Consider the following 27,202-nt stretch of genomic DNA (forward strand, 5'->3'; position numbering starts at 1 on the left):
ATGTGGTTTACGGTGGATTAAGCAACGTTTTTTTTTAAATGGAGTTTAGAGTTCCTTCCGAGCTTGGTATCCACTATATTTGGTATCAGCCTACGTACATGACAAAATCCAGTCTGCAACTCGCTAAAATCACCATCTCCATAAGAATGCGAATGTTAGTGATGTCTAGATTTCTCGATGGTAAAATTTCGATCGTAGTTTTTACATAATTAAGAAAAATGAAGATTTGTCGATGGTACTCCTTTTTTGCTACCTACCTTTGGGTGTGATATGATAAGTGATAATATTGTCTCAAACAATAGTTTAGTTTTTAATTACGTTTAATTTATTTCATGCTCATGTTTGAAATTGCTGTACATTCCAAATCTTCTGCACAATTTCTTACAACAATTAATATTTTATGAAAGTGTGATTATTACCCAGCAAATCATTGCCTCTAATCCTTCGGATTCCTCTTATCCTTCTTCTTCCTCTTCTTCTGCCTCTCGACATCCCCCCCGTGCTGCTTCCTTCCAATGCAAACCCTACAGTACCAATCCTCGTTCGAGTCCGGCGGCACCTGAATCCCGACGCAAACCCAGTGGTACCACGCGTCACACCCGTCGCACCCGATCATGGGCGTCCCATCGTCGACGCGACCACACGCCGGACAAATCCACACCACGTTCCCGTCGGCATCCTTGAGCTGCGTGATTGGGGTGCTGAGCGGGGCCGGAATGGCCACCCCCAGGCTGGGGACGATCGAGGATGACGGTGCGGATTTCGAAGAGGATTTTGGCTCCTTCGGAGGCTTCTTGGAGGAATGTGGCGTTAGGTCGGTGCCGGAAGTGGCGACGCCCGGGACCAGTCCCGGAACGATGGTGGTCGGTGCCAGCGGGGAAATCTTGGAGGGGGTCGCGACGCTTGGCGTCACCGAGAACAGATCGATCGTGTCCGGGAGCGCCTGGATGCCACGAGGTCGCGGCTTGGCCGCATCTCCGAAAAGTCCAACTTGCCAGCGGCCTTGCTCTCGAGTCCGGATTTCGAACCGACCTTCGGTTCGTCCTCCTGGACTTGCCCCGCCACTCTTGCCGCTGCCTGGCGTCTTCAGCTTGGGTGGCCGCGTCACCAGCGCCGATATCCGGGCCAGTTCCGGCGACGCTTCCCGCTTCGACTCCCCACCAACTTCCGGCTGATGCTGCTGGTGCACTTCCGGCGTTCCAGCGCGCGAACCCGGCCCAAGCTTCAGCATCAACTTGGGAACCGCCGAAGGCTGCGACCCGTCCGCATAGTCGGAGCCCCCGCTGGAACCAACCGGAACCACCACCGGAGACCCCAGCATGCCACCCAGCTCGGCGGCCGCGGCCGCAGCCCGTTCCTTCTCCTTGCGCTTCTCCTTCTTCATTTTTCCTTCTTTTCTCCTTCTTCTCCTTGCGGCGGATCGCCTCCAGCGTGGCCACGTCCGGTTGGTCCGAGGGTGCCGGCGGCGGAGGGGCTGGTGGTTGGACCACCGACGGCGGGATTGGATTGACCGGAAGTCCGGTCGCGTTCGGATCGATGAGGAAGCCGGCCGGGATGACGGTGGCGGAGGGTGGAGGGGAGTGATGGTCCGGGGAGGTGAAGCTGCTGGGGCCGCCGGTTGTGGTGATGCTGGGACCGGCAACGCCGAAATCGGAAACAGTTCCAGGGGTGTCCAGGTGGAACGAGTGGGAGGATCTGGAAAGAAAGGAGAAATTGAAATTATTTTTTTTTCACCATTCGCAATTCGCAATTTTCAGTGTAAGAACGGGCCTTGACCGATCTTATGCACCAGGTTCCCGACGAACACGCACTGCCCTTACACCTACATCTCACCCTTGCTCTGAGTCAGTACGAGCAGCACGCTAGAACACGCTTTGAGTGTTCGTGCCAGGCATGCACACCTTCTTTTCCGGTTACGCATTTTAACTCGGCCGGGGTGGTACATTACGTAGGGTTTGATGTAAGTATAAGCGCCTAACCATTTATAGTGTGCCTATCAATTTTCAGTAAAGCAAAAAACTGTTTAATTTTTAATTTGAATTCAAAAACTAATTGTTATTTTACTGTGTATTGTTTTCTCCTGAAATCTTTCCTAGTGTTGAGTCGTGTTTATCTGTTGCTATTTCTTCTGTCGCGGTGTTTTGTTACAATGTTTTGAACCTAAGCATGTTATTAAAAAGTTTACCAAAAGTACAATAACGTTGTGTGTGACTTTGATCATTCAATATATTGAGTAAGGACTCAATCCTTACTTGTTTGAAGAAAAGGGCGTAGATTAAAACAATAGACAATAAAGGAAAGCAAACTACATAAAGTTCGATACTGAAAGAATAAGTGTATGTTGAAGGAAAGAAGAGTAAAAGCTGTATGAAGTAGATTAAAAATATAGGCAATAATTTATGAAAAAAAAAAAAAAAATATATCTGATAAAGGATAAATAATATCATATAAGCTTAGATAGCATTAATGACAACTTCAGGAGCCGATTGGGGATGTTAGGGAAAACACATAGCAGTTAAAACTGGCAAATAAAGTAGAGGAGACTTGACAGATAAATGAAACAGGACTAAAGTAGTTGGAGATAAGAAGAAGAGATACTCCGAGTTGCGATGTTCTAGGTACATCCACAACAGTTCGTTCAACATGCTGTGGATCAAAACAATACCTTCTACAATCACAAATTACTTCCCTTTCCCACATTGCCGCTTTATGATGTAGTCCATGCTCTGCAAAGAAAGGGATGTTAGTAAAATATAAACACTATAAAATATCGATACAGTTACTTTCGTGAACCTGAGTGACATCAGGGTTTCTTATGTTGTTGCTGTTGTCTCCAGTGTGATAATATCACTCCAAAGTGGTTGTCGTGGTGCAATCGTTCTCCAACCGCAGGCCCAGACACGACATGAAAATGGAAACAAACAAAAACAAAACAAAACAAAAAGATGCATTAGTATAAGAAAATAAGAGAAACGAAAGATCATGCAATCAAAATAAAATGGTGGATAGTAAACAGAAGCAGAATTAGAAAATCAGTTATACATAATAAAGAAATAGAAGATAGATAGTAGCTGAAAGTGGAAAGAAGAGAAACCCCGTATTGCGATGTATCAGGTACATCCACAACAGTTAACTCAACATGCTGTGAATCAAAACAATACCGTCTACAATCTTCCCTTCCCACATTGCGCATCCCTTTCTTTTGGCCGTCTCTACTCTGACCCTCGCTGGTCAAAGGTTTACGAGTTCGTTTCCACAGGCCACCAGCAAGGTCACGTGTTGTCATCATGATGACGAAACCAAGCCAACGTGGAGGTAAGAAAATGGGTAACTTGCAAGGAACCAGAGCAGCTGTTTTGACCAAGGTCTAGGTCAGCTAACAGCACTACGGGTGTAGTTCCGCTCCTTCCAGGATGTTCCTCACCGGGTGTCAACCGATAAGGTATCATTTCACCCTTGGCCTGCAAATTATTTTTTTTTTTTTTTTTTTTTTCACCATGGTAAAAAGAAAAAATATTTCTTCAAAACATATGCTAAAAAAAAAACAAATATTTTTAGAACGGTATTTGAAAGACCCGAGCCGCAAAAGGTTGAAGATCTGACAATCCTATCAAAAGTTATGGCCACTTAAGCTGTATACGCACTTCGGAAAAAACCGGTCAAGAAAAAAAATCAAATGGGCAGCAGCGGCAGCGAAAATAAGCCAGAGAGGGTGAAGAAAAGCCCCAAGAAGTCTTTGCCTCTGCTTTGTTGTGCTGTTCGTAAAGCCATTTCTTGACCCCTTTTTTTCTTGGGAGGTGCGTATTGGCCCTTAAGTGATAATTATATTATTTTTTTTAAGTCCGGATCTCAGATATTTTGATGAAAATGATTTCGAGATCAATCATGCGAATTTGACAATTTTTAAAATTTATGAATTTGGCATTTGAGGATTCTAGAATTTAAAATGTCAAGGATTGATATTTATTTTTTTGATTATTTGAAAATTAATGAGTATTTAAATTTAATAATGTTATATATTCTAATTTAAAAAATAAAATTTAGAAAAAAATGATCCAAAGATATTAATATTAAACTACGGTTTACTTGGAAAGTCGCAACTAGAATTTTAAAAATTATCTTGTGGTTTATGGGTGGTCCCTTATATTAGACTGCTAGGATTTTTTTAGATCCAAATATCGAAAAAAAAATTAACAAGGTCAAATCAGGGAATTCAAATAAAAGATAGCTAAAAAAAAGTCAACCGTTTTAAGGTGAAACGGGACGCCGGCTAGACAACTTCGGTTCAACTTAAATCAGTTTCTGAATTCGTCAGATTGCATGCCATCTTTATATTTATCGTCTGCAACAGAGAGAACTTGTAACTTAAGTTACGGCATTTTCCTTAAAGGTGCTTCCAAAAACTCAAGTCGTGGTGTCAATATGGCGCAGCTTGCCCGTTTCACAATGAAAATTCTTAAAATACACCAAACCTTAAAGAAAACAAAAAGGGTTTGAATCCTATGTTTTCAAGTTTGTTTGTTGTTTAATTTTAACATTATTTAATTATATTCAGTTAAAACAACATTATTTTTTGAGTTCAGTTTTTAGAAAGTCCTCAAATTTTAAAAATTTGCAATAGCGGTATCAAGCAAAGTAAAATTTTGCATGCTTTTTTATCTTATTAATGTTTTTAAAAATTATTATTTTTTTAAATTTCACAAATACCGTATATTTCAAAAGCACTCAAATTTTTAAAAATTTGCTATATGGGTATCAAACGACGCGGAATTTTGTATGCTTTTTCACTTTATTAGAGTTTTTTTGTCTAAAACTATTTTTTTTACAAAATAACGTATTTTTTTGTTGAAAATACTCAAATTTTAAAAATTCAAACAAAGCATAATCGCAGAGTAAGACAGAGTTCCCATTGCCTCTTGATTTTGGTTCAACTTGGTGGTACATCGCAGGTACATCACACGCCTGCTACCAGCAAACCTTATGGAGCCAAAAAAATAAATGACATTTCTTCTGACTGGTCACTCTGGGTTACTCTGTGGCATAATTGTGTATGCCTTTTTACTTTATTAGAGTTTTTTTTCTGCAAAAACTAAAATTAAAAAAAAATACCGTATGTTTTCAAAAATACTAAAAGTTTAAAATTTGCAATATGGCTTTCAACGAAGAAATTTGGTATGCTTTTTACTTCATTAGAGTTTTGTCTAAAAATACTAAAGTTTTCACAAATTACCGTATTTTTTCAAAAATACTATTTTTTAAATTTGCAATTTGCTTATCAAACGAAGGTTTTTGTATGCTTTTTGGTTTATTTGATTTTTGTTTGAAAAATACTATTTTTTTACAAAATACCGTAATTTTCCGAAAGTACTCAAATTTTCATAATTTGCAATATGGGTATCAAACGAAGCTAAATTTTGCATGCTTTTTCACCTTATTGTTTTTTTTTTTTTTGTTAAAAACTATTTTTTTTACAAAACACCGTATTTGTTTGAAAATTCCTACATTCTTTTAATTTGCAATATAAGACTTTCTAGTCAAAAAATTACTAACACATTCAAAGTATGTTTACATGGCAGCTGGACGTTTGTTTGCTTTTTTTGACTGACCGCCCGATATGTCAGCCAACATACTTCGCAGGGCTGTGACAGCTTGATCTCGATCATTGTTTGCATCAGGACACTGTGACGAGGAGTTCGTAATTTTTGGGTTAAAATATTTTTTTTTTTTTTTCACTGAGCTTAGAAAGCCTAATGGGTATCAAACGAAGCAAAATTTTGCATGCATTTTCGCCCTCATTCCATTTATTTTTTTACCGTATTTGTTCGAAAGTATTAAAAAAAATTGAAGCATGCATTACATTCACATTACATTCAAATTTTGTATGCTTCATCTAAAATAAAATTTAGCTTCGTTTGATACCCTTACATATGGCAAATTATAGAAATTTAAATATTTTCAAAAAAAATAAATAAAAAAAACCTTTGAGCTAGCCTTTGAGTATTTTTGAAAAATGGATTGTGGATGTGAATTTGAGTACTTTCGAAAAAAATCGGTTTTTTGTGAACAATTTTCAGTATTTATACTTTGAAACTTACAACATTTTCAAGAAATATATTCTTAGTGAAAGTATTGAAAATTTAACATGTTTTGGGTGAATTAGGTCGATTTTAGAAAGATTTTAAAAATGAGTTATCGTCCATTATCGGCGATAACATTATTGCCGATAGAATTATCGTCCTGACGATAACAATAAAATATGTTGTATTACTCAACTTGTTTTATAAATTTTTGATGTTTTACAGCTTTAATGTTTTTTGTGCCAAGTTATACCTATTTTAATATTCGAAGGCTATTTTTTAATTTAAAACATTTGCAAACTAAAAAAACAACACCAAATTTCTAAAAGCCTAAAATTTTGAAATATGTTTTAGTACTTTAAATTTTTTAAATCCTTCAAATTCATTAAGTTCTTAAATCTTTAAATTCTCATTTTTTTTTAATTTCTCTCAAAATATTCATCATAAGGGAGCGTTCGTTTATTACGTAACGCAAAAATCGGATTTTTAGACCCCCTCCTCCCCCCTCGTAACAAAATTTCTATACAAATTTTAAATAATTTGTATGGAGCGTAACAAGACTCCGACCCCCTCTCCCCCAACTGCGTTACGTAATAAAAGAACGCTCCCTAAAGTTTTTAAAACTCTTAAAAAAATATTTTTTTTTTCGTAATTTTCTGAAGTTTTTTTTTTATTTCAAATTGCAAAAAAAAAGTTTACGCCTATTGAAAAGTTCTTGCAGGTTTACAAAACATTTTTGTTTAGGGCAATAGACTTGCAAAATAATACATTGTTAAAGCTTTCACTTATTTTCATGTAAGGTTTTTTATTTATGCATAACTAATTTTTATTAGGTTCTCTTAGGTGCTGCGAGTTTTTTTTTTTTTTTTTTTGATAAAAGCTAACATTTTCACAAAATACCGTATTTTTTCGAAAGTACTCCAACTTTCATGATTTGCAATATGGGTATTAGGGTGTAATATCAAAATCGATTTTTCAGCACAGCATTATTTTAGTTCCTTTTGGGGTCCTAAACAACTTCCCAAAGTTTAGGAACGATTGGTTTAGTCCTCACTTTGCGCAAAGCGATTCAATTTTCCATATAAATTTGTACGGGAAAAACCATTTTTTTGGATTTTGATATTTATAAAATCCACGTTTCACGCTGTACTAAAACCGGATTCATATTCGGATGCTCTGGAAGGTGCTCTACAACTTTCCCGAATAGAGTATTTAAGGCTACCAACTCTTGCTAAGCCAAAATCCGTATACTTTACCGATATGACACCATGGTATAACAAAAACTGTCAAGGAATTATTTAGATAAGTTTGGAATTTGGGAATTAAAAATATTTTTGTTATACGTTTAAAAGTTTACGAAATGCCAAGTTTGCTTTTACGAATAATATCATTGTTAGTGTTTTCACGAAAACATTTCTAGAGGTCCTATAAATACAAGCACAACACAAGGTTTTCACAAGCCAAAATTTGATCTTTTATTTAATAAATATGTTTTGTAAGGATTTTGAAAAGAACAATCATTGACAATCAAGTTTGAACTGAGGAAAACCCGGAAAGTTATGCAAGTTATCCCTTTAAAGTCAAACTGACAGTTAAATAAAAATATCTTATTAGAGAAAGCTTTGGCCCAATCAAAAAAAGCAATGAAATTTTTATAAAGTTGTTAAAATTCCGTACAAATCCGTATTATGCAAAAAATTCCGTACCAAAATTCCGGCCTGTTAAAAATCCGCGGAGAAGGTTGAAAATCCGTACGGTAAGGAAAAAAATCCGTACAGTTGGTAGCATTAAGTATGGTGCTAGCTTGTCGCTGAAAGAAGATACAGCGTGTTTAAAACTCGTCTAAAACGTGTTTTATGCTCCAAAATCACGTTTTAGACGAGTTTTGAGGACGCTGTATCTTCTTTAAGGAGCACGTTAGCACCATACTCTCTTCGGGAAAGTTGTAGAGCACATTCTAGAGCATCCGAATATGAATCCGGTTTTAGTACAGCGTTAAACGTGGATTTTATAAATATCAAAATCCAAAAAAATGGTTTTTCTGTAATTCTGTAATTCTGTAATTTCGGAATACATTCGTCCGGCTTCAGCTGAAGATTCATGCTGTCCCATGTTGCATGTTCGAGTGTAGACCTACGGAAAACCTTGCCGCGAGGAGAGGTGAGTGAGAATTACACGAACCACCTACGACATAATTCCTCGGGCGGCCCAGGTCAACTCGAAGTTACCCCAGGCACCCCAGTGCAGGACACATTGGGGTAGAAAGCGGATAGATATTTCAGTGAATACAATAATTATGACAATATAGTTTCATATAATCCCTATTCCTTGATCTTACCTTTTGACACTATCAAACCTAGCAATATTACTATTGCATCTTACCATTCCCTTTTGATAGTGTCAACTTCAAACCTTCATCCATTGTGCAATTAACACATAATTTCCGCTATATTCTTCATGCGGAATCGTCGTCTACTTTCTTCGCCTTATTATCACTGAACCACGGCGCGATATTGTTCTCACATTTTTTGAGCTTCAACGACCGATTGTTATTCACGCACTTATAAAAATACTTGTTCTGTTTCGCGGCTTTGTGAAAAATACACGTGTGTTGGCTTATACAATGACTTTTTTGGTCATCGTATGCTCGCAAGGTACATGAAAGAGAAAAAGAGAAAAAATGGGATAAGTACAATGTAAAATAAAATCGAACATTGAATAACAGACTAACACATAAAGAAAGAATAAAGAAACCTTATTTTGCAACTAGACAGAACTACCAACTTGTAACGAGAAGTTTACAAGATAACAACTGAAGTTGTGAAATATGGGACAGGACAAACAAACTAGAATAGTTAATATATATAATAAAACAGATTGAACGTACCTTTAATCATATTAATAACAGTTATGCCCAAATTTCTTACCAATTTTTTTTCAACTGTTACATTTCTACAATAATGTATTGCGATTCCAAGTTTGAAGAATAGAGTAGTTAAAGTTTGTGAGGTAAGGGACAAGTTATAGCAATAGCAAAATAAATAGATGGATAGATTTTACTAAATTTTATCTTAAAATAATAGGAAAAATCTAGCCTGATTTGAAAATAGCCAATGCACCAATTGCAAACATACAGCATTTCACGCTCACACCGTATAGAGTAAGTGTGATAAACTATATGTCGACATTCGGCGCATCACCTTTTTCAAAATACAGGAAATGATAGAAGGAAGGCTCCATTGTGTAGAGCTGAAGGCTTCTGCAACACTTAGAACTCAGAACAGGCATCCTCTGAAATAAGAGAGAAAGACAAATATTAAAATTGTGGTATTATCACTAAATCCTATCATCCTTTCACCCCCCAAGACATGGTCTATCCTTCGTGCCTTCGTGTCTTGGGTGATGGAGAATTCTACCTTCTTCAATGATCTTCGGACCACCTCCAACTAGAATTCACAACAGGACCTCCCTCGGCTCCAGTTTACAACATGACAGCGACGAGAACACAGCCGAATGGGAGTTGACAGTATTAAATGCATGCTATACCCTTTGCTTTGCTGGATACTTACTAATAGCAAAGGGCGAGAGTCCTGCGACTCTCAGCAATCATGAATACTGCCCATTTGCCACAAAATCCATTTGCGCTTGCTGGGCACACTGCTTCGAGCAGAACATGGCCACCACGCAGTCCGGACAGGGTCGCAACTCCAGAAATCGATCCCGCAGACAGTGATGGCAGCGCGTGTAACGATCCTTCCCGTCAATAACCGTCACGTACGGCTCGTCAATCATCAGTACGTCCCCAACGACGAAATCCTGCCTGGCCACCAGCTGCCCCCCAGACTCCACAACCCCTTCAACCACCCTCGAATTCGTCACGTTCGGCCCGTAACTCAGCTTTGCATAGCAAAACTGCTCAAACTGATGACAAACCCTCTCGTCGGCAAGCAACTTCCGGCAGGCCAGCTGCTTGGTGCGCAGTTTCTCCTCCAGCGCCGGATCCGGCGCAGGCGCCTTAATCCGCAACGCAGCCTCGATGTTGTCCAGACAAAGCCGATACTCGCGCAACGCGTAACAAACGGCCGACCGGTTGCTGTACGCCTTGCGCAGCTCACCGCTGTCCTCCGGAGCGTACGCCAGCGCACGATTGTACGCTTCGGCCGCGGCCAGCAGGTCGCGAGGACCGGACGAGCGCATAAATTTGTTGCCTAACCCAGTGAAAAATAAACGTCAAACCTCAAATCAACTCAAAAGTTATTCTTTCCCCATCACCGTGTACAACGCCTTACCTTCCATCCTCATTTCGGCCGCCCGGAAGCAGTCCTTCCCGCCGGGAACGCGCTCCGCCAGCCGGCCCATCGCACCGACCCGTTCCACGACGGAGGCCACGAAGCGCAGCCGGTCCGGTGTGCGGGCCGGAAGTGCCTCCAGCAGGCCGTGCGTACGCTCGCACTCTTCGAACACGGCCGCCACCCGGTCCCACACGAACTGGAGCAGGGAGTCCTGGGCGTCGGAGTCCATTCTTTTTAAATGATTTTGAGAGGAAAAGCACTTTTAACTTATTCTAGTTGAACGACACAAACGGAAAATGACAGGACTTGAAGCTGTTCGAGTTGAGAAAGGAGCACGTACCGCTGTAATCAAACTATCAAAGGACGAACTTTGACAGCTGACCTGGCTCGCCAAAACAACACGTCAAAATTAAATTTCTTGAAATTCAGAAATTCAATCCTACACGCTCATGCTCAACCATACTTATTACGTTGTAATTTGAGCTGATTGGAATTGAATAATATCCACATGATTCATTGTAACCAAAATTTGGGTGAATTTTAATCACATTACAATATTCTAAAATTTCTTTTTTAACTATATTCGAAATATGCTTAATGTAGAGTAGGCAAAATATAAAAATTTAAAATACAAGCCAGAATTTCAACATTTCAGCATTTTTTTTTTTTAAATGTTGTTAAAGTCAATTTGCAATCACTAATTAAAAGAAAAATCGTTAAAATGATTTTAACGGGTTTACATAAGTTGAACATATTTTTCAACAAACTTAAACATGTTAAAACTGATTATAAACGCAGGGAAATGCATTTTGAATTATTTTCAACTGATTGCACTACAAATTTCTTTGAAATTATGTTGTATGGAATTTGAGATAATCGAACCAAATAAAAAAATCGTATTTTCTTCATTTTCTCACTTTTAACAAAAAATTGGAGTTCTGCGACCCAAATTTAGTCAAGTTTAAATTTATGTGTGCATTTTAAATTTAAAAATGCATTTTTTTTTAAATATATTATCACCGCCATTTTGGCCCATCTTGAATTTAAAGGTTCTTGAGCTTGACCATCAAAAGTAAGACAGCTGTATAAGGGGAGGGACAAAAATCTTGAAAAATATTTGCAACAGCCTAAAAAATTCTAAAACTTTCAAAATTGTGAAAAATTGTCCTCTAATTCTAAAATTTTGGAATTTCTAAATTATTATAATTTTTTTCATTTCGAAATTAAGCCATTGCAAATATTTTTCAAAGTTTTTGTCCCTTGACTCTGACCGATGTCGAGGGGAGGCAAACAAAATTTAAAAATATAATAATTGGAATCCTAAGCCAGATTTTCAACATTTTAATGATTTTTTTTTTTTGGAAAATGCACTATACAATATAGAAAAAAGAAAAATCGACGGTAACATTTCAAAAGGCATCATGTACATTTTGACACTTTCTGGGTTATTGCATATTCTGAAAGTACTCCTAATAAGCTACCTCTCCACCAAAAATGAACAAAAGTTACTTCAGTAAAGCCTGTTTAATCATGATTTTAAATAAAGTAACATAAACAAAATCTCTGCCATCAGCAGTGTCTGTTTATATAGCCCTGTCAACCTGTCAAACAAAAGACTACATGAACCTCGTGACGGAAAAAAAGCTACATGAACAAAGCGCCATGTACATTCGGCGAAGAAAACGAATCATAACAAAGCGCCCCCTCAATGACAGCAGGGTGATATCGACGTTGGTGATTTCAAAAGGAGTTATGTTTGTTTTACTCAAATAAAATTACGAAAATGATGTTTTATTGAATTTGGATGGTCAAGTATCAATAAAAGCAACGTTTTTCATCATTTGTTATCATTAGAACATCTTATTTTGCTTTTATATTAAAATGGGAATTGAAAATGGATGCTCAACATTCAAATGCGTTTTTCTCAAAACGCACGGTTTGTACATGATGCTTTTTGAAATGTTGGCGTCGAAATGTAAGAAAATCTTAAGAGATAAATACCCTCTTTAGGTAAAAATAAGAAACTGTGCCAATTTTGAACGAGATCGGTAAAAGTTTAAGGGTCGCTTTTGTTTGTTGAAGTTTGTATGGAAAAAAATACAAAAAGGTATGGCGAAAAGCAAAAAATTTGAAATTCCACTAAAAGATGACGTTGAATGTGTCGGATCATTGTCAAGTGATTCTTAAGTATTTTTTTGACAAACAACTTTGTTGAAGACCGCAAAACGATAGCGATTAAAAGAAGACGTTTTTGTAGGTATTTTTTTTACCGATTTCGCTCAAAATTTCTCATTTACTTATTTTCGCCTAAGGAATCGAATCAGAGGGTATCCCTGAGGTTGATTTTTTTTATTGTCACCCTAATATGCAATCATCAGTTTCCAAAAAAAAAAGATTGAACAACATTTTTTTTTTTTACGAAAAAAAAACGAGTCCAGACTCGATTAGGGGAAATTCTCGTATGTTTGGCAGGTTAAGCTCTCGCTCCTAACTCAATCCAAAATTAAACAACTAATTTTGCAAAACTTTGATAGAAACTTGCTCGCTCACTTCTTATTGAGCTATTTATCACTCTATTTCAGTTGAAAACACTTTTAATTAGCTTTAATTTAATGTTAAAGTTCTGACCTGCCAACATTAGAGGCTCGCTGGAATTAGATGCTGTTCCCCTATTCGAAGGCCTCAAAAAATTCTCTTCAGATAATCGAATCAGGAAAAAAACATTTTTTTTTCGATGTCTTATTTTTCATTGTTGAGCTTGTGTATGACTCCCAAGTCCCAAACTACGCTAGAGTGAGTTAGATTTTTTATATCCAAGATGGCGGCCAATATGGCGGTGACGAAATATTGAACAAATGCATTTTATTATTCTATTAGCAATCAACTATTCAAATTTGACTAACATGTCACATAACTCGAATTTGGTGTTTAAAAAAAGAAAAAAGAATAAACGATTTTATTATCCAAAGTCCCATACAAACCATTTTTAGATGATTTAAGTTGATTGCCCCTAAATTTCCATTGAAAATTTGATTTTGAAATTTTGTACCAGCCTTATTAAAATATTAAATTATTGAAAGTTGATTTTTTTGTTAAATTCTTAATGCCGCCAAAAAATCTGTCATTTTTGGAGTCACATTAAAGGTTAGAAACATATTCCATAATTGTAGAATTTTAATATTTTAAATTTTTTGTTTTAGTTTTTGAAAGTATAATTAAATTAAAGAAATTTTCTAAGAATTTTTCAGTTGTAACAATATTATTATGTGAATTTTGGATGTTCGAAACTCTTAAATTTTTTTAATTCTGAAATTTAAAATTTTTGATTTTCAAAATTTAATTTTTTTTAATCTTTAATTATAGATTTTTTAAACTTTAGAACTTTATTTTTTTTATTTTTTGTTTTATTTTCCAAACTTTGAATTTTATTTTTGTATTTTTTTTATTTTTAAAAGTTTTTTTTCATTTCTCAATTATGAATTGAAATTTAAAAATGATAAAAGAAAATCTAAAACTCTAAATTTTTGCTGCAATTTTTTTATTTGATTTATATTTACTTTGCCAGACAATTTAATGGTTTTCAGCTGCTCAAGAAAATCTTTTCGTGACTCTTTCTTGAGCGTTTTTTTTTGTGCCTTCCTCACCATGCTATAAAATCACTCGAAAAATAAATTTCTTAAGGGGTTACATACATGTAAATCGTCAAAAATGTCAGAGGTTGGTATGAGAACACATTAAAACTATTTATAATTCTTTTTTAAACATAAATTTTTATCAATTTATCAAACAAATTTGAAGATATTTCGTTGTATAGTTGCCGAGATTTAGCTAATTGAAGTTAGCAGTTTCAAAAAACTGATGCCACGATATCTCAACATTGCTTTGATCAAATCGGCTCAAAATTTTGGTGAAGACTCGTTAAACCGGTCCTGCGTGCATGACGAAGGCCGACTTTCAAAAACATTGTTAAAAAAAGATAAAAATATTTTTATATTTTTCAAATAAAAAATCGTCAGGTTTTGATTTTTGTATTTTTTAAAAATTATCCGTTAATCAACTCAGTGTTTAGAGAAAAACGTTTACAAAGTTTGAAAGTTCGCTTTGCGCATGGCAACATTGTGAACTTAAATCGTCACTAACTTAATTTAGTCACGAAATATCTTCATGAAACTTTCAGTAGTGATTGAAAATCATCGTTTTTATTGGAATTAGTCAATTTTCTGTAATATGAAATTTTATGATTTTCTAAATGTATGTAACCCCTTAATTCGACCTCCTCTAGACCCACCTTCACATATAAACTTAATCCACATGCAAAAGGCATCATGTGGTTTACGGTGGATTAAGCAACGTTTTTTTTTTTTTAAATGGAGTTTAGAGTTCCTTCCGAGCTTGGTATCCACTATATTTGGTATCAGCCTACGTACATGACAAAATCCAGTCTGCAACTCGCTAAAATCACCATCTCCATAAGAATGCGAATGTTAGTGATGTCTAGATTTCTCGATGGTAAAATTTCGATCGTAGTTTTTACATAATTAAGAAAAATGAAGATTTGTCGATGGTACTCCTTTTTTGCTACCTACCTTTGGGTGTGATATGATAAGTGATAATATTGTCTCAAACAATAGTTTAGTTTTTAATTACGTTTAATTTATTTCATGCTCATGTTTGAAATTGCTGTACATTCCAAATCTTCTGCACAATTTCTTACAACAATTAATATTTTATGAAAGTGTGATTATTACCCAGCAAATCATTGCCTCTAATCCTTCGGATTCCTCTTATCCTTCTTCTTCCTCTTCTTCTGCCTCTCGACATCCCCCCCGTGCTGCTTCCTTCCAATGCAAACCCTACAGTACCAATCCTCGTTCGAGTCCGGCGGCACCTGAATCCCGACGCAAACCCAGTGGTACCACGCGTCACACCCGTCGCACCCGATCATGGGCGTCCCATCGTCGACGCGACCACACGCCGGACAAATCCACACCACGTTCCCGTCGGCATCCTTGAGCTGCGTGATTGGGGTGCTGAGCGGGGCCGGAATGGCCACCCCAGGCTGGGGACGATCGAGGATGACGGTGCGGATTTCGAAGAGGATTTTGCTCCTTCGGAGGCTTCTTGGAGGAATGTGGCGTTAGGTCGGTGCCGGAAGTGGCGACGCCCGGGACCAGTCCCGGAACGATGGTGGTCGGTGCCAGCGGGGAAATCTTGGAGGGGGTCGCGACGCTTGGCGTCACCGAGAACAGATCGATCGTGTCCGGGAGCGCCTGGATGCCACGAGGTCGCGGCTTGGCCGCATCTCCGGAAAAGTCCAACTTGCCAGCGGCCTTGCTCTCGAGTCCGGATTTCGAACCGACCTTCGGTTCGTCCTCCTTGGACTTGCCCCCGCCACTCTTGCCGCTGCCTGGCGTCTTCAGCTTGGGTGGCCGCGTCACCAGCGCCGATATCCGGGCCAGTTCCGGCGACGCTTCCCGCTTCGACTCCCCACCAACTTCCGGCTGATGCTGCTGGTGCACTTCCGGCGTTCCAGCGCGCGAACCCGGCCCAAGCTTCAGCATCAACTTGGGAACCGCCGAAGGCTGCGACCCGTCCGCATAGTCGGAGCCCCCGCTGGAACCAACCGGAACCACCACCGGAGACCCCAGCATGCCACCCAGCTCGGCGGCCGCGGCCGCAGCCCGTTCCTTCTCCTTGCGCTTCTCCTTCTTCATTTTTTCCTTCTTTTTCTCCTTCTTCTCCTTGCGGCGGATCGCCTCCAGCGTGGCCACGTCCGGTTGGTCCGAGGGTGCCGGCGGCGGAGGGGCTGGTGGTTGGACCACCGACGGCGGGATTGGATTGACCGGAAGTCCGGTCGCGTTCGGATCGATGAGGAAGCCGGCCGGGATGACGGTGGCGGAGGGTGGAGGAGTGATGGTCCGGGAGGTGAAGCTGCTGGGGCCGCCGGTTGTGGTGATGCTGGGACCGGCAACGCCGAAATCGGAAACAGTTCCAGGGGTGTCCAGGTGGAACGAGTGGGAGGATCTGGAAAGAAAGGAGAAATTGAAATTATTTTTTTTTCACCATTCGCAATTCGCAATTTTCAGTGTAAGAACGGGCCTTGACCGATCTTATGCACCAGGTTCCCGACGAACACGCACTGCCCTTACACCTACATCTCACCCTTGCTCTGAGTCAGTACGAGCAGCACGCTAGAACACGCTTTGAGTGTTCGTGCCAGGCATGCACACCTTCTTTTCCGGTTACGCATTTTAACTCGGCCGGGGGTGGTACATTACGTAGGGTTTGATGTAAGTATAAGCGCCTAACCATTTATAGTGTGCCTATCAATTTTCAGTAAAGCAAAAAACTGTTTAATTTTTAATTTGAATTCAAAAACTAATTGTTATTTTACTGTGTATTGTTTTCTCCTGAAATCTTTCCTAGTGTTGAGTCGTGTTTATCTGTTGCTATTTCTTCTGTCGCGGTGTTTTGTTACAATGTTTTGAACCTAAGCATGTTATTAAAAAGTTTACCAAAAGTACAATAACGTTGTGTGTGACTTTGATCATTCAATATATTGAGTAAGGACTCAATCCTTACTTGTTTGAAGAAAAGGGCGTAGATTAAAACAATAGACAATAAAGGAAAGCAAACTACATAAAGTTCGATACTGAAAGAATAAGTGTATGTTGAAGGAAAGAAGAGTAAAAGCTGTATGAAGTAGATTAAAAATATAGGCAATAATTTATGAAAAAAAAAAAAAAAATATATCTGATAAAGGATAAATAATATCATATAAGCTTAGATAGCATTAATGACAACTTCAGGAGCCGATTGGGGATGTTAGGGAAAACACATAGCAGTTAAAACTGGCAAATAAAGTAGAGGAGACTTGACAGATAAATGAAACAGGACTAAAGTAGTTGGAGATAAGAAGAAGAGATACTCCGAGTTGCGATGTTCTAGGTACATCCACAACAGTTCGTTCAACATGCTGTGGATCAAAACAATACCTTCTACAATCACAAATTACTTCCCTTTCCCACATTGCCGCTTTATGATGTAGTCCATGCTCTGCAAAGAAAGGGATGTTAGTAAAATATAAACACTATAAAATATCGATACAGTTACTTTCGTGAACCTGAGTGACATCAGGGTTTCTTATGTTGTTGCTGTTGTCTCCAGTGTGATAATATCACTCCAAAGTGGTTGTCGTGGTGCAATCGTTCTCCAACCGCAGGCCCAGACACGACATGAAAATGGAAACAAACAAAAACAAAACAAAACAAAAAGATGCATTAGTATAAGAAAATAAGAGAAACGAAAGATCATGCAATCAAAATAAAATGGTGGATAGTAAACAGAAGCAGAATTAGAAAATCAGTTATACATAATAAAGAAATAGAAGATAGATAGTAGCTGAAAGTGGAAAGAAGAGAAACCCCGTATTGCGATGTATCAGGTACATCCACAACAGTTAACTCAACATGCTGTGAATCAAAACAATACCGTCTACAATCTTCCCTTCCCACATTGCGCATCCCTTTCTTTTGGCCGTCTCTACTCTGACCCTCGCTGGTCAAAGGTTTACGAGTTCGTTTCCACAGGCCACCAGCAAGGTCACGTGTTGTCATCATGATGACGAAACCAAGCCAACGTGGAGGTAAGAAAATGGGTAACTTGCAAGGAACCAGAGCAGCTGTTTTGACCAAGGTCTAGGTCAGCTAACAGCACTACGGGTGTAGTTCCGCTCCTTCCAGGATGTTCCTCACCGGGTGTCAACCGATAAGGTATCATTTCACCCTTGGCCTGCAAATTATTTTTTTTTTTTTTTTTTTTTTCACCATGGTAAAAAAGAAAAATATTTCTTCAAAACATATGCTAAAAAAACAAATATTTTTAGAACGGTATTTGAAAGACCCGAGCCGCAAAAGGTTGAAGATCTGACAATCCTATCAAAAGTTATGGCCACTTAAGCTGTATACGCACTTCGGAAAAAACCGGTCAAGAAAAAATCAAATGGGCAGCAGCGGCAGCGAAAATAAGCCAGAGAGGGTGAAGAAAAGCCCCAAGAAGTCTTTGCCTCTGCTTTGTTGTGCTGTTCGTAAAGCCATTTCTTGACCCCTTTTTTTCTTGGGAGGTGCGTATTGGCCCTTAAGTGATAATTATATTATTTTTTTTAAGTCCGGATCTCAGATATTTTGATGAAAATGATTTCGAGATCAATCATGCGAATTTGACAATTTTTAAAATTTATGAATTTGGCATTTGAGGATTCTAGAATTTAAAATGTCAAGGATTGATATTTATTTTTTTGATTATTTGAAAATTAATGAGTATTTAAATTTAATAATGTTATATATTCTAATTTAAAAAATAAAATTTAGAAAAAAATGATCCAAAGATATTAATATTAAACTACGGTTTACTTGGAAAGTCGCAACTAGAATTTTAAAAATTATCTTGTGGTTTATGGGTGGTCCCTTATATTAGACTGCTAGGATTTTTTTAGATCCAAATATCGAAAAAAAAATTAACAAGGTCAAATCAGGGAATTCAAATAAAAGATAGCTAAAAAAAAGTCAACCGTTTTAAGGTGAAACGGGACGCCGGCTAGACAACTTCGGTTCAACTTAAATCAGTTTCTGAATTCGTCAGATTGCATGCCATCTTTATATTTATCGTCTGCAACAGAGAGAACTTGTAACTTAAGTTACGGCATTTTCCTTAAAGGTGCTTCCAAAAACTCAAGTCGTGGTGTCAATATGGCGCAGCTTGCCCGTTTCACAATGAAAAATTCTTAAAATACACCAAACCTTAAAGAAAACAAAAAGGGGTTTGAATCCTATGTTTTCAAGTTTGTTTGTTGTTTAATTTTAACATTATTTAATTATATTCAGTTAAAACAACATTATTTTTTGAGTTCAGTTTTTAGAAAGTCCTCAAATTTTAAAAATTTGCAATAGCGGTATCAAGCAAAGTAAAATTTTGCATGCTTTTTTATCTTATTAATGTTTTTAAAAATTATTATTTTTTTAAATTTCACAAATACCGTATATTTCAAAAGCACTCAAATTTTTAAAAATTTGCTATATGGGTATCAAACGACGCGGAATTTTGTATGCTTTTTCACTTTATTAGAGTTTTTTTGTCTAAAACTATTTTTTTTACAAAATAACGTATTTTTTTGTTGAAAATACTCAAATTTTAAAAATTCAAACAAAGCATAATCGCAGAGTAAGACAGAGTTCCCATTGCCTCTTGATTTTTGGTTCAACTTGGTGGTACATCGCAGGTACATCACACGCCTGCTACCAGCAAACCTTATGGAGCCAAAAAAATAAATGACATTTCTTCTGACTGGTCACTCTGGGTTACTCTGTGGCATAATTGTGTATGCCTTTTTACTTTATTAGAGTTTTTTTTCTGCAAAAACTAAAATTAAAAAAAAATACCGTATGTTTTCAAAAATACTAAAAGTTTAAAATTTGCAATATGGCTTTCAACGAAGAAATTTGGTATGCTTTTTACTTCATTAGAGTTTTGTCTAAAAATACTAAAGTTTTCACAAATTACCGTATTTTTTTCAAAAATACTATTTTTTTTAAATTTGCAATTTGCTTATCAAACGAAGGTTTTTGTATGCTTTTTGGTTTATTTGATTTTTGTTTGAAAAATACTATTTTTTTACAAAATACCGTAATTTTCCGAAAGTACTCAAATTTTCATAATTTGCAATATGGGTATCAAACGAAGCTAAATTTTGCATGCTTTTTCACCTTATTGTTTTTTTTTTTTTTGTTAAAAACTATTTTTTTTACAAAACACCGTATTTGTTTGAAAATTCCTACATTCTTTTAATTTGCAATATAAGACTTTCTAGTCAAAAAATTACTAACACATTCAAAGTATGTTTACATGGCAGCTGGACGTTTGTTTGCTTTTTTTGACTGACCGCCCGATATGTCAGCCAACATACTTCGCAGGGCTGTGACAGCTTGATCTCGATCATTGTTTGCATCAGGACACTGTGACGAGGAGTTCGTAATTTTGGGTTAAAATATTTTTTTTTCACTGAGCTTAGAAAGCCTAATGGGTATCAAACGAAGCAAAATTTTGCATGCATTTTCGCCCTCATTCCATTTATTTTTTTACCGTATTTGTTCGAAAGTATTAAAAAAAATTGAAGCATGCATTACATTCACATTACATTCAAATTTTGTATGCTTCATCTAAAATAAAATTTAGCTTCGTTTGATACCCTTACATATGGAAAATTATAGAAATTTAAATATTTTCAAAAAAAATAAATAAAAAAAACCTTTGAGCTAGCCTTTGAGTATTTTTGAAAAATGGATTGTGGATGTGAATTTGAGTACTTTCGAAAAAAATCGGTTTTTTGTGAACAATTTTCAGTATTTATACTTTGAAACTTACAACATTTTCAAGAAATATATTCTTAGTGAAAGTATTGAAAATTTAACATGTTTTGGGTGAATTAGGTCGATTTTAGAAAGATTTTAAAAATGAGTTATCGTCCATTATCGGCGATAACATTATTGCCGATAGAATTATCGTCCTGACGATAACAATAAAATATGTTGTATTACTCAACTTGTTTTATAAATTTTTTGATGTTTTACAGCTTTAATGTTTTTTTGTGCCAAGTTATACCTATTTTAATATTCGAAGGCTATTTTTTAATTTAAAACATTTGCAAACTAAAAAAACAACACCAAATTTCTAAAAGCCTAAAATTTTGAAATATGTTTTAGTACTTTAAATTTTTTAAATCCTTCAAATTCATTAAGTTCTTAAATCTTTAAATTCTCATTTTTTTAATTTCTCTCAAAATATTCATCATAAGGAGCGTTCGTTTATTACGTAACGCAAAAATCGGATTTTAGACCCCTCCTCCCCCTCGTAACAAAATTTCTATACAAATTTTAAATAATTTGTATGGAGCGTAACAAGACTCCGACCCCCTCTCCCCCAACTGCGTTACGTAATAAAAGAACGCTCCCTAAAGTTTTAAAACTCTTAAAAAATATTTTTTTCGTAATTTTCTGAAGTTTTTTTTTTATTTCAAATTGCAAAAAAAAAGTTTACGCCTATTGAAAAGTTCTTGCAGGTTTACAAAACATTTTTGTTTAGGGCAATAGACTTGCAAAATAATACATTGTTAAAGCTTTCACTTATTTTCATGTAAGGTTTTTTATTTATGCATAACTAATTTTTATTAGGTTCTCTTAGGTGCTGCGAGTTTTTTTTTTTTTTTTTTGATAAAAGCTAACATTTTCACAAAATACCGTATTTTTCGAAAGTACTCCAACTTTCATGATTTGCAATATGGGTATTAGGGTGTAATATCAAAATCGATTTTTCAGCACAGCATTATTTTAGTTCCTTTTGGGGTCCTAAACAACTTCCCAAAGTTTAGGAACGATTGGTTTAGTCCTCACTTTGCGCAAAGCGATTCAATTTTCCATATAAATTTGTACGGGAAAAACCATTTTTTTGGATTTTGATATTTATAAAATCCACGTTTCACGCTGTACTAAAACCGGATTCATATTCGGATGCTCTGGAAGGTGCTCTACAACTTTCCCGAATAGAGTATTTAAGGCTACCAACTCTTGCTAAGCCAAAATCCGTATACTTTACCGATATGACACCATGGTATAACAAAAACTGTCAAGGAATTATTTAGATAAGTTTGGAATTTGGGAATTAAAAATATTTTTGTTATACGTTTAAAAGTTTACGAAATGCCAAGTTTGCTTTTACGAATAATATCATTGTTAGTGTTTTCACGAAAACATTTCTAGAGGTCCTATAAATACAAGCACAACACAAGGTTTTCACAAGCCAAAATTTGATCTTTTATTTAATAAATATGTTTTGTAAGGATTTTGAAAAGAACAATCATTGACAATCAAGTTTGAACTGAGGAAAACCCGGAAAGTTATGCAAGTTATCCCTTTAAAGTCAAACTGACAGTTAAATAAAAATATCTTATTAGAGAAAGCTTTGGCCCAATCAAAAAAGCAATGAAATTTTTATAAAGTTGTTAAAATTCCGTACAAATCCGTATTATGCAAAAAATTCCGTACCAAAATTCCGGCCTGTTAAAAATCCGCGGAGAAGGTTGAAAATCCGTACGGTAAGGAAAAAATCCGTACAGTTGGTAGCATTAAGTATGGTGCTAGCTTGTCGCTGAAAGAAGATACAGCGTGTTTAAAACTCGTCTAAAACGTGTTTTATGCTCCAAAATCACGTTTTAGACGAGTTTTGAGGACGCTGTATCTTCTTTAAGGAGCACGTTAGCACCATACTCTCTTCGGGAAAGTTGTAGAGCACATTCTAGAGCATCCGAATATGAATCCGGTTTTAGTACAGCGTTAAACGTGGATTTTATAAATATCAAAATCCAAAAAAATGGTTTTTCCCGTACAAATTTATATGGGAAATTGAATCGCTTTTCGCAAAGTGAGGACTAAACCAATCGTTACCAAACTTTGGGAAGTTGTTTAGGACCCCAAAAGGAACTGAAAAAATGCTGTGCTCGCTAAATTTTGACAACTTTGTTTTTTTCCATACAACCATATTACACCCTAATGAGTCATGGGTTTGCTATGCAGATAGTACCTTTTGCAAATTTAATCTAGAAATGTTAGAAACCTTATTTAACAACATAACATAACAAAACACTCACTTTGGCCTCTCCCGCTCGCGCTCCTTGCTCCGATTCTTATCCTTTTTGTCCTTCTTCTTCTTGATCTTTCCCTCCTTCATCTTCCGATCCTTTTTGTGCTCCTTATTCTTCCTCTTCTCCGACTTGTCCTTCTTGCCAGAACCCATCACTTCTCCCGCTTGCTCCTCCAACCCACCATCGCCCGCGCCACCACCCCCCATCGGAATCTGCTCCGACTGCGAGTTGGTATCCGAGTCGGACCCAATGACGATCGTTTCACCGGGCGCGATCGGTGGGACATTCGGGGCGGGTGCTGCCAGCTGTTGCTGAACCGGCTGAATTGGTTCGTGGGTTGGGTTCGGCGTGATGACGGACGGTTTGGTGGAGAGGTTCAGGGATTGCTCTTGGGGGGGTTGGTCGTCGATTTGGAGGGAGGGCGGGACGAGCGGGGCGACGTTGCAGGTGCTTTTCTGCAGGTCGAGCGGGGTGTGGGCGAGTTTGGTTTCCGGGTCCAGGTTGTCGAAGGATTCCGGGGGGGTTGGTTTGGGGGGGCGGGGGTAGCGGAGCATGTTGAGGTCGAAGCGGGGTGGGATGGGGGGGAGGCCGAAGGGGTGGGTTGGGAGGAACGAGGGTTGACCGGGGAACGTTCCGAAGAGGGGGTTGTCCGGGATGAGGCCGGGGCCGGAGGGGAGGGGGAACATGCCGAACATGGGGTTGCGGACGGCGGGGTTGTTGAAGAGGGCGGCCGCGCCAGGGGGCATGGCCTGGTTGAGGAGTTTGCTGTACTCGGAGAGTTGCTTCTTGTCCAGGCCGGGGAGGACGGGGGGGAGGGGGTGTTGCTGTTGCTGTTGGAACTGCTGCAGCATGTCGTCCATGAGCTGGGCACTTTTGGACTTTTTGGACGGGACGTCCTTGACGGGTCGCTGGCGCGGCTTCTTCTTCTTTTCCTCCTTGGGGAGGGGCATTCCGCCGAAGTTGGGCGGGAAGTCGCCGAAGAGTGGGCCGGGGCCGCCGCCCAGCTTGCCGGAGTCGCTCATCCAGGAGGTGGACGAGCTGGAGCTGGACTGCAGCTTGATGTCGGGCGTTTTGGGCATGTTTGAGGGCGTCTTGGGCGGGGAGAACTCGCGGAAGGAGGAGGACGAGGTCGGCTGCTCCGGGTTCATGCCAAAGTCCGGGGAGGAGAGCGCGTCCTGGAACTGGAAGCCGCCCGTTGAGGGGGTGTTGTTCTTGGTGCGCTTCTTGGCCATCGGCGTGACGGGGAATTGGGGCTGGTGGGGTGGACTCTTGTCGTCGTCGATGACGATGATCGGGCCGGAGCTGGTCGGCGGAGGGTTGGGGCTGGTCTTGGTCTTGGCGACCTTTTTGAACACGTTGAGTTTGTGTTTCTCGAGGGAGGGTGGGCCCGGGGCCGGAGTGATTTCCAGGCTGGGGTGCAACTTCTGGAGGATGTCCAGCTGGGTTTGGGCCGCGTTGAGCTGGGATTGCTGCTGTGGGGGGAAGAGGGACGGCGGTTGCGCCGTCGGGGAGAACAGATTCGGGGGCATTTTGGCGCCGGAGTTGCCGGTCATGATGTCCAGGATGTTTTGCGCGTTGAGCGGCGGTTGGAACTGCTGCTGCTGCTGCTGCATCAGCTGCTTCTTGGTGAACTTGGGGCGCTTCGGCTTGGGCGGTTTTGGCGGCGTAATCTGGTTCATGAGGGCCATCGGCGGGATTAGAGGGGGTGGCGCAGACTGCTGGAACGGCATCTGCGGCGGGAACAGTCCCACGTCCATCAACGGACTGTTCATCATCATGTGCGGCGGAGGTTGAGGGGACTTCAACGGAGGTTTCTTCCGCTTAGGTTTCTCCTTTTTAATCTTGCTTGGTGTTTCAGGAAGTGGCGGTGGAAGCACCGGAGGTGGCACCTCCGGTGCCGGAGGCACCAACGTCTCCGGCGGAGGTTTCACATCCAAAACCGGAGCCACTTCTTGCGGTATCTCCTCCGGCACCGTTTCCACTAGCGGCTTAATGTCCTCGATCACGCTGCTCGGCGTAGCCGGCCGGCTCGCCGGCCTCGACTCCCCACCCCCTTCCTTCTTCTTGTCCCCCTTCTTGTCCTTCTTCTTCTCCTTCTCAGCCGGTCGCTTCTTGCCCTTCTTCCCGCCAAACTTCTCGTCCATTTTGGCCACCGGCAGCGCCGGCGCCGGCGGTGGCGGCGGAGGCAACTTCGGCTTCTCCTCCGGAATCTCCGGAATCTTCGAGTCCGGCAACTTCCCTTCCCGCGCCGGCGATATAAACCCCGACGTCGTCATAATCACGCTGCTAATCTCCCGCGTCGGTCTCCCCTCCTCGTTCTTCACCACCACCTCCGGTGGCCGCTTAAACGTGACAACCTCCTCGCTCTGACTCGTCTCCATCAGCGCGACCTCCTCCGCCCCAACCTCCTCCATCTTCTCCACCACCATCCCGCCAAAGTCCGCCTCCTCCTGCACCTCCCCACCATCCTCCACCTCCCCCCTCACCTCACTCCTCAACCGCAACAACCTCCGCCGTGCCTCCTCCTGCTCCTCCTCCGAGTCCACCAGCATCGGCGGCATGTGCTCCGGAATGTGAACCGGCCGCGTCAGCACCTCCTTACTCCCCGGCTTCAAAAAGTTCAAATGACTCTCCTTCGGCAGCGGATACCGCGGCACCTCAAACGGCCTCTCGATCGGATCCACAAACTGCAGGTACTCCTGCAGCTCCCCCAAATTCATCCCAATCTCGCGGAACGCCAGCGCCACATCGTCCAAGTTCGGATCCGTCCGGTTGTACAACTCCGAGTAACGGTGCGTCAACCGCGTTATGTCCCGCAGGTACTGGTCCAGAATGTCGATCAACAGCTCCAGCGGCGTCGACTGGATCGAGTGCCACCCGATGGTCTGGCACACCTGCGCCACCACCACCTTCAGCAGCTGGTGCGTGTAACGCTCCGACATCTGCGAGAAAAAAACGTTTCAAAAAGAAATCTCAACCAAAATTCTAGTCGAAAAGTTACCTTTCCTCAACGAGGTTTGTTTTTATTATTCTGTCAAAACAACCCACCAAAACACACGCACCTACTCAAAATCGTTCTTCTTCTTCTTCTCCCTCCCCCACCTCTCACCCAACCAAGCAAGAAAAACCCGAAGCCCCGTGATAACACTTTTTCAAATCAACTTTTTCGCGTCATTCCACACGAATTTCCAACAAACTCGAATATTTTCCACTAATCGCGATCGCGAACTTCACTTTTGCACAGTTTTTGAGCAGTTTTTAACCAAATTTACGCACTTTTAAGCGAAAATAACACGCGACGCGACGCGTAATCAAAAACGGTGATGAGGAAGTTTTCTTCGTTTTGGTGCTATAGCTATCGCGGTTTTGACGTTTCCACCTGGTTTCGCGCTGTTGTTGATTTGGCAGCACGGGAGGTAGGAAGGTTGGAGGGAAGGGATTCTAGTACTGCAGTTTCTGGGGGAAGTTGGTTGCGGAATGTTTGGAAATGGCGAATATTTATTTCATGCTGAACCTGATTTTCAAAACCTCGGTTTAAAAAACACCAAAAAAGCAAAAAATTGAAATTTGGTTTATTCTCGGGTTTATTGGACCTTTTAAAAAAAGCTCCTGAATTTTGTCCTAAATTTGTGATACCAATCCATTTTAAGTCCTTTGCGGTCGTAAAAAAAGCCATTTTATCTAGCATTTTACTCAGAAAAAACAAAATGCATTTTGTCTAGTTTTTGACATTTTTCACTGGAAAATTGTCGCATTTCGATTAGAAGAGATTTTTCTTTTCTACGGGTGACGAAGAACTGCGGCGAGAGTGTGATTCTGCGATGTCGCAGACAAATTCCCTGGCTGATTTTGGAATCCTGCAGCTCTTCTTGATCCAGCAAAAAAAAACATCGCTAATTGGGTCCTAAAATTAAGCTTAGATTGCTGATATTACTGTTCACAACGATAAAGCTCATTTTTCTGAGTAAAACGACCTTTTGTACGACCACAAAGAGTTTTAAATGGATTTTTAAATCACTTTTGAAATATTAACCTAGCGTTCCTTCTTGACAGAAAAGTTCCTACTTGACAGCTCTTTCCAAGAGGACCATAGTTCATCCATCGAAAAAAGATTGTCTTGTCTTGCTTTAAAATAACAAAAA

General features: G+C 39.5%; 1 protein-coding gene across 1 annotated transcript; it reads right to left on the reverse strand.

The window, feature by feature from the left end:
* Positions 1–15,011: 15,011 nt before the first annotated feature.
* On the reverse strand, positions 15,012–26,392 carry LOC6047707 (transcription initiation factor TFIID subunit 3). The gene is given in 5 exon segments (XM_038256447.1): positions 15,012–15,425; positions 15,428–15,474; positions 15,477–16,393; positions 23,067–26,002; positions 26,062–26,392. Coding segments are annotated over 4 exon segments (4,191 nt in total). The 5' UTR covers positions 26,062–26,392; the 3' UTR covers positions 15,012–15,134.
* Between the last annotated feature and the right edge of the window lie 810 nt (positions 26,393–27,202).

The sequence above is a fragment of the Culex quinquefasciatus genome, chromosome 1 (assembly GCF_015732765.1).
Source record: "Culex quinquefasciatus strain JHB chromosome 1, VPISU_Cqui_1.0_pri_paternal, whole genome shotgun sequence".
NCBI lineage: Eukaryota > Metazoa > Arthropoda > Insecta > Diptera > Culicidae > Culex > Culex quinquefasciatus.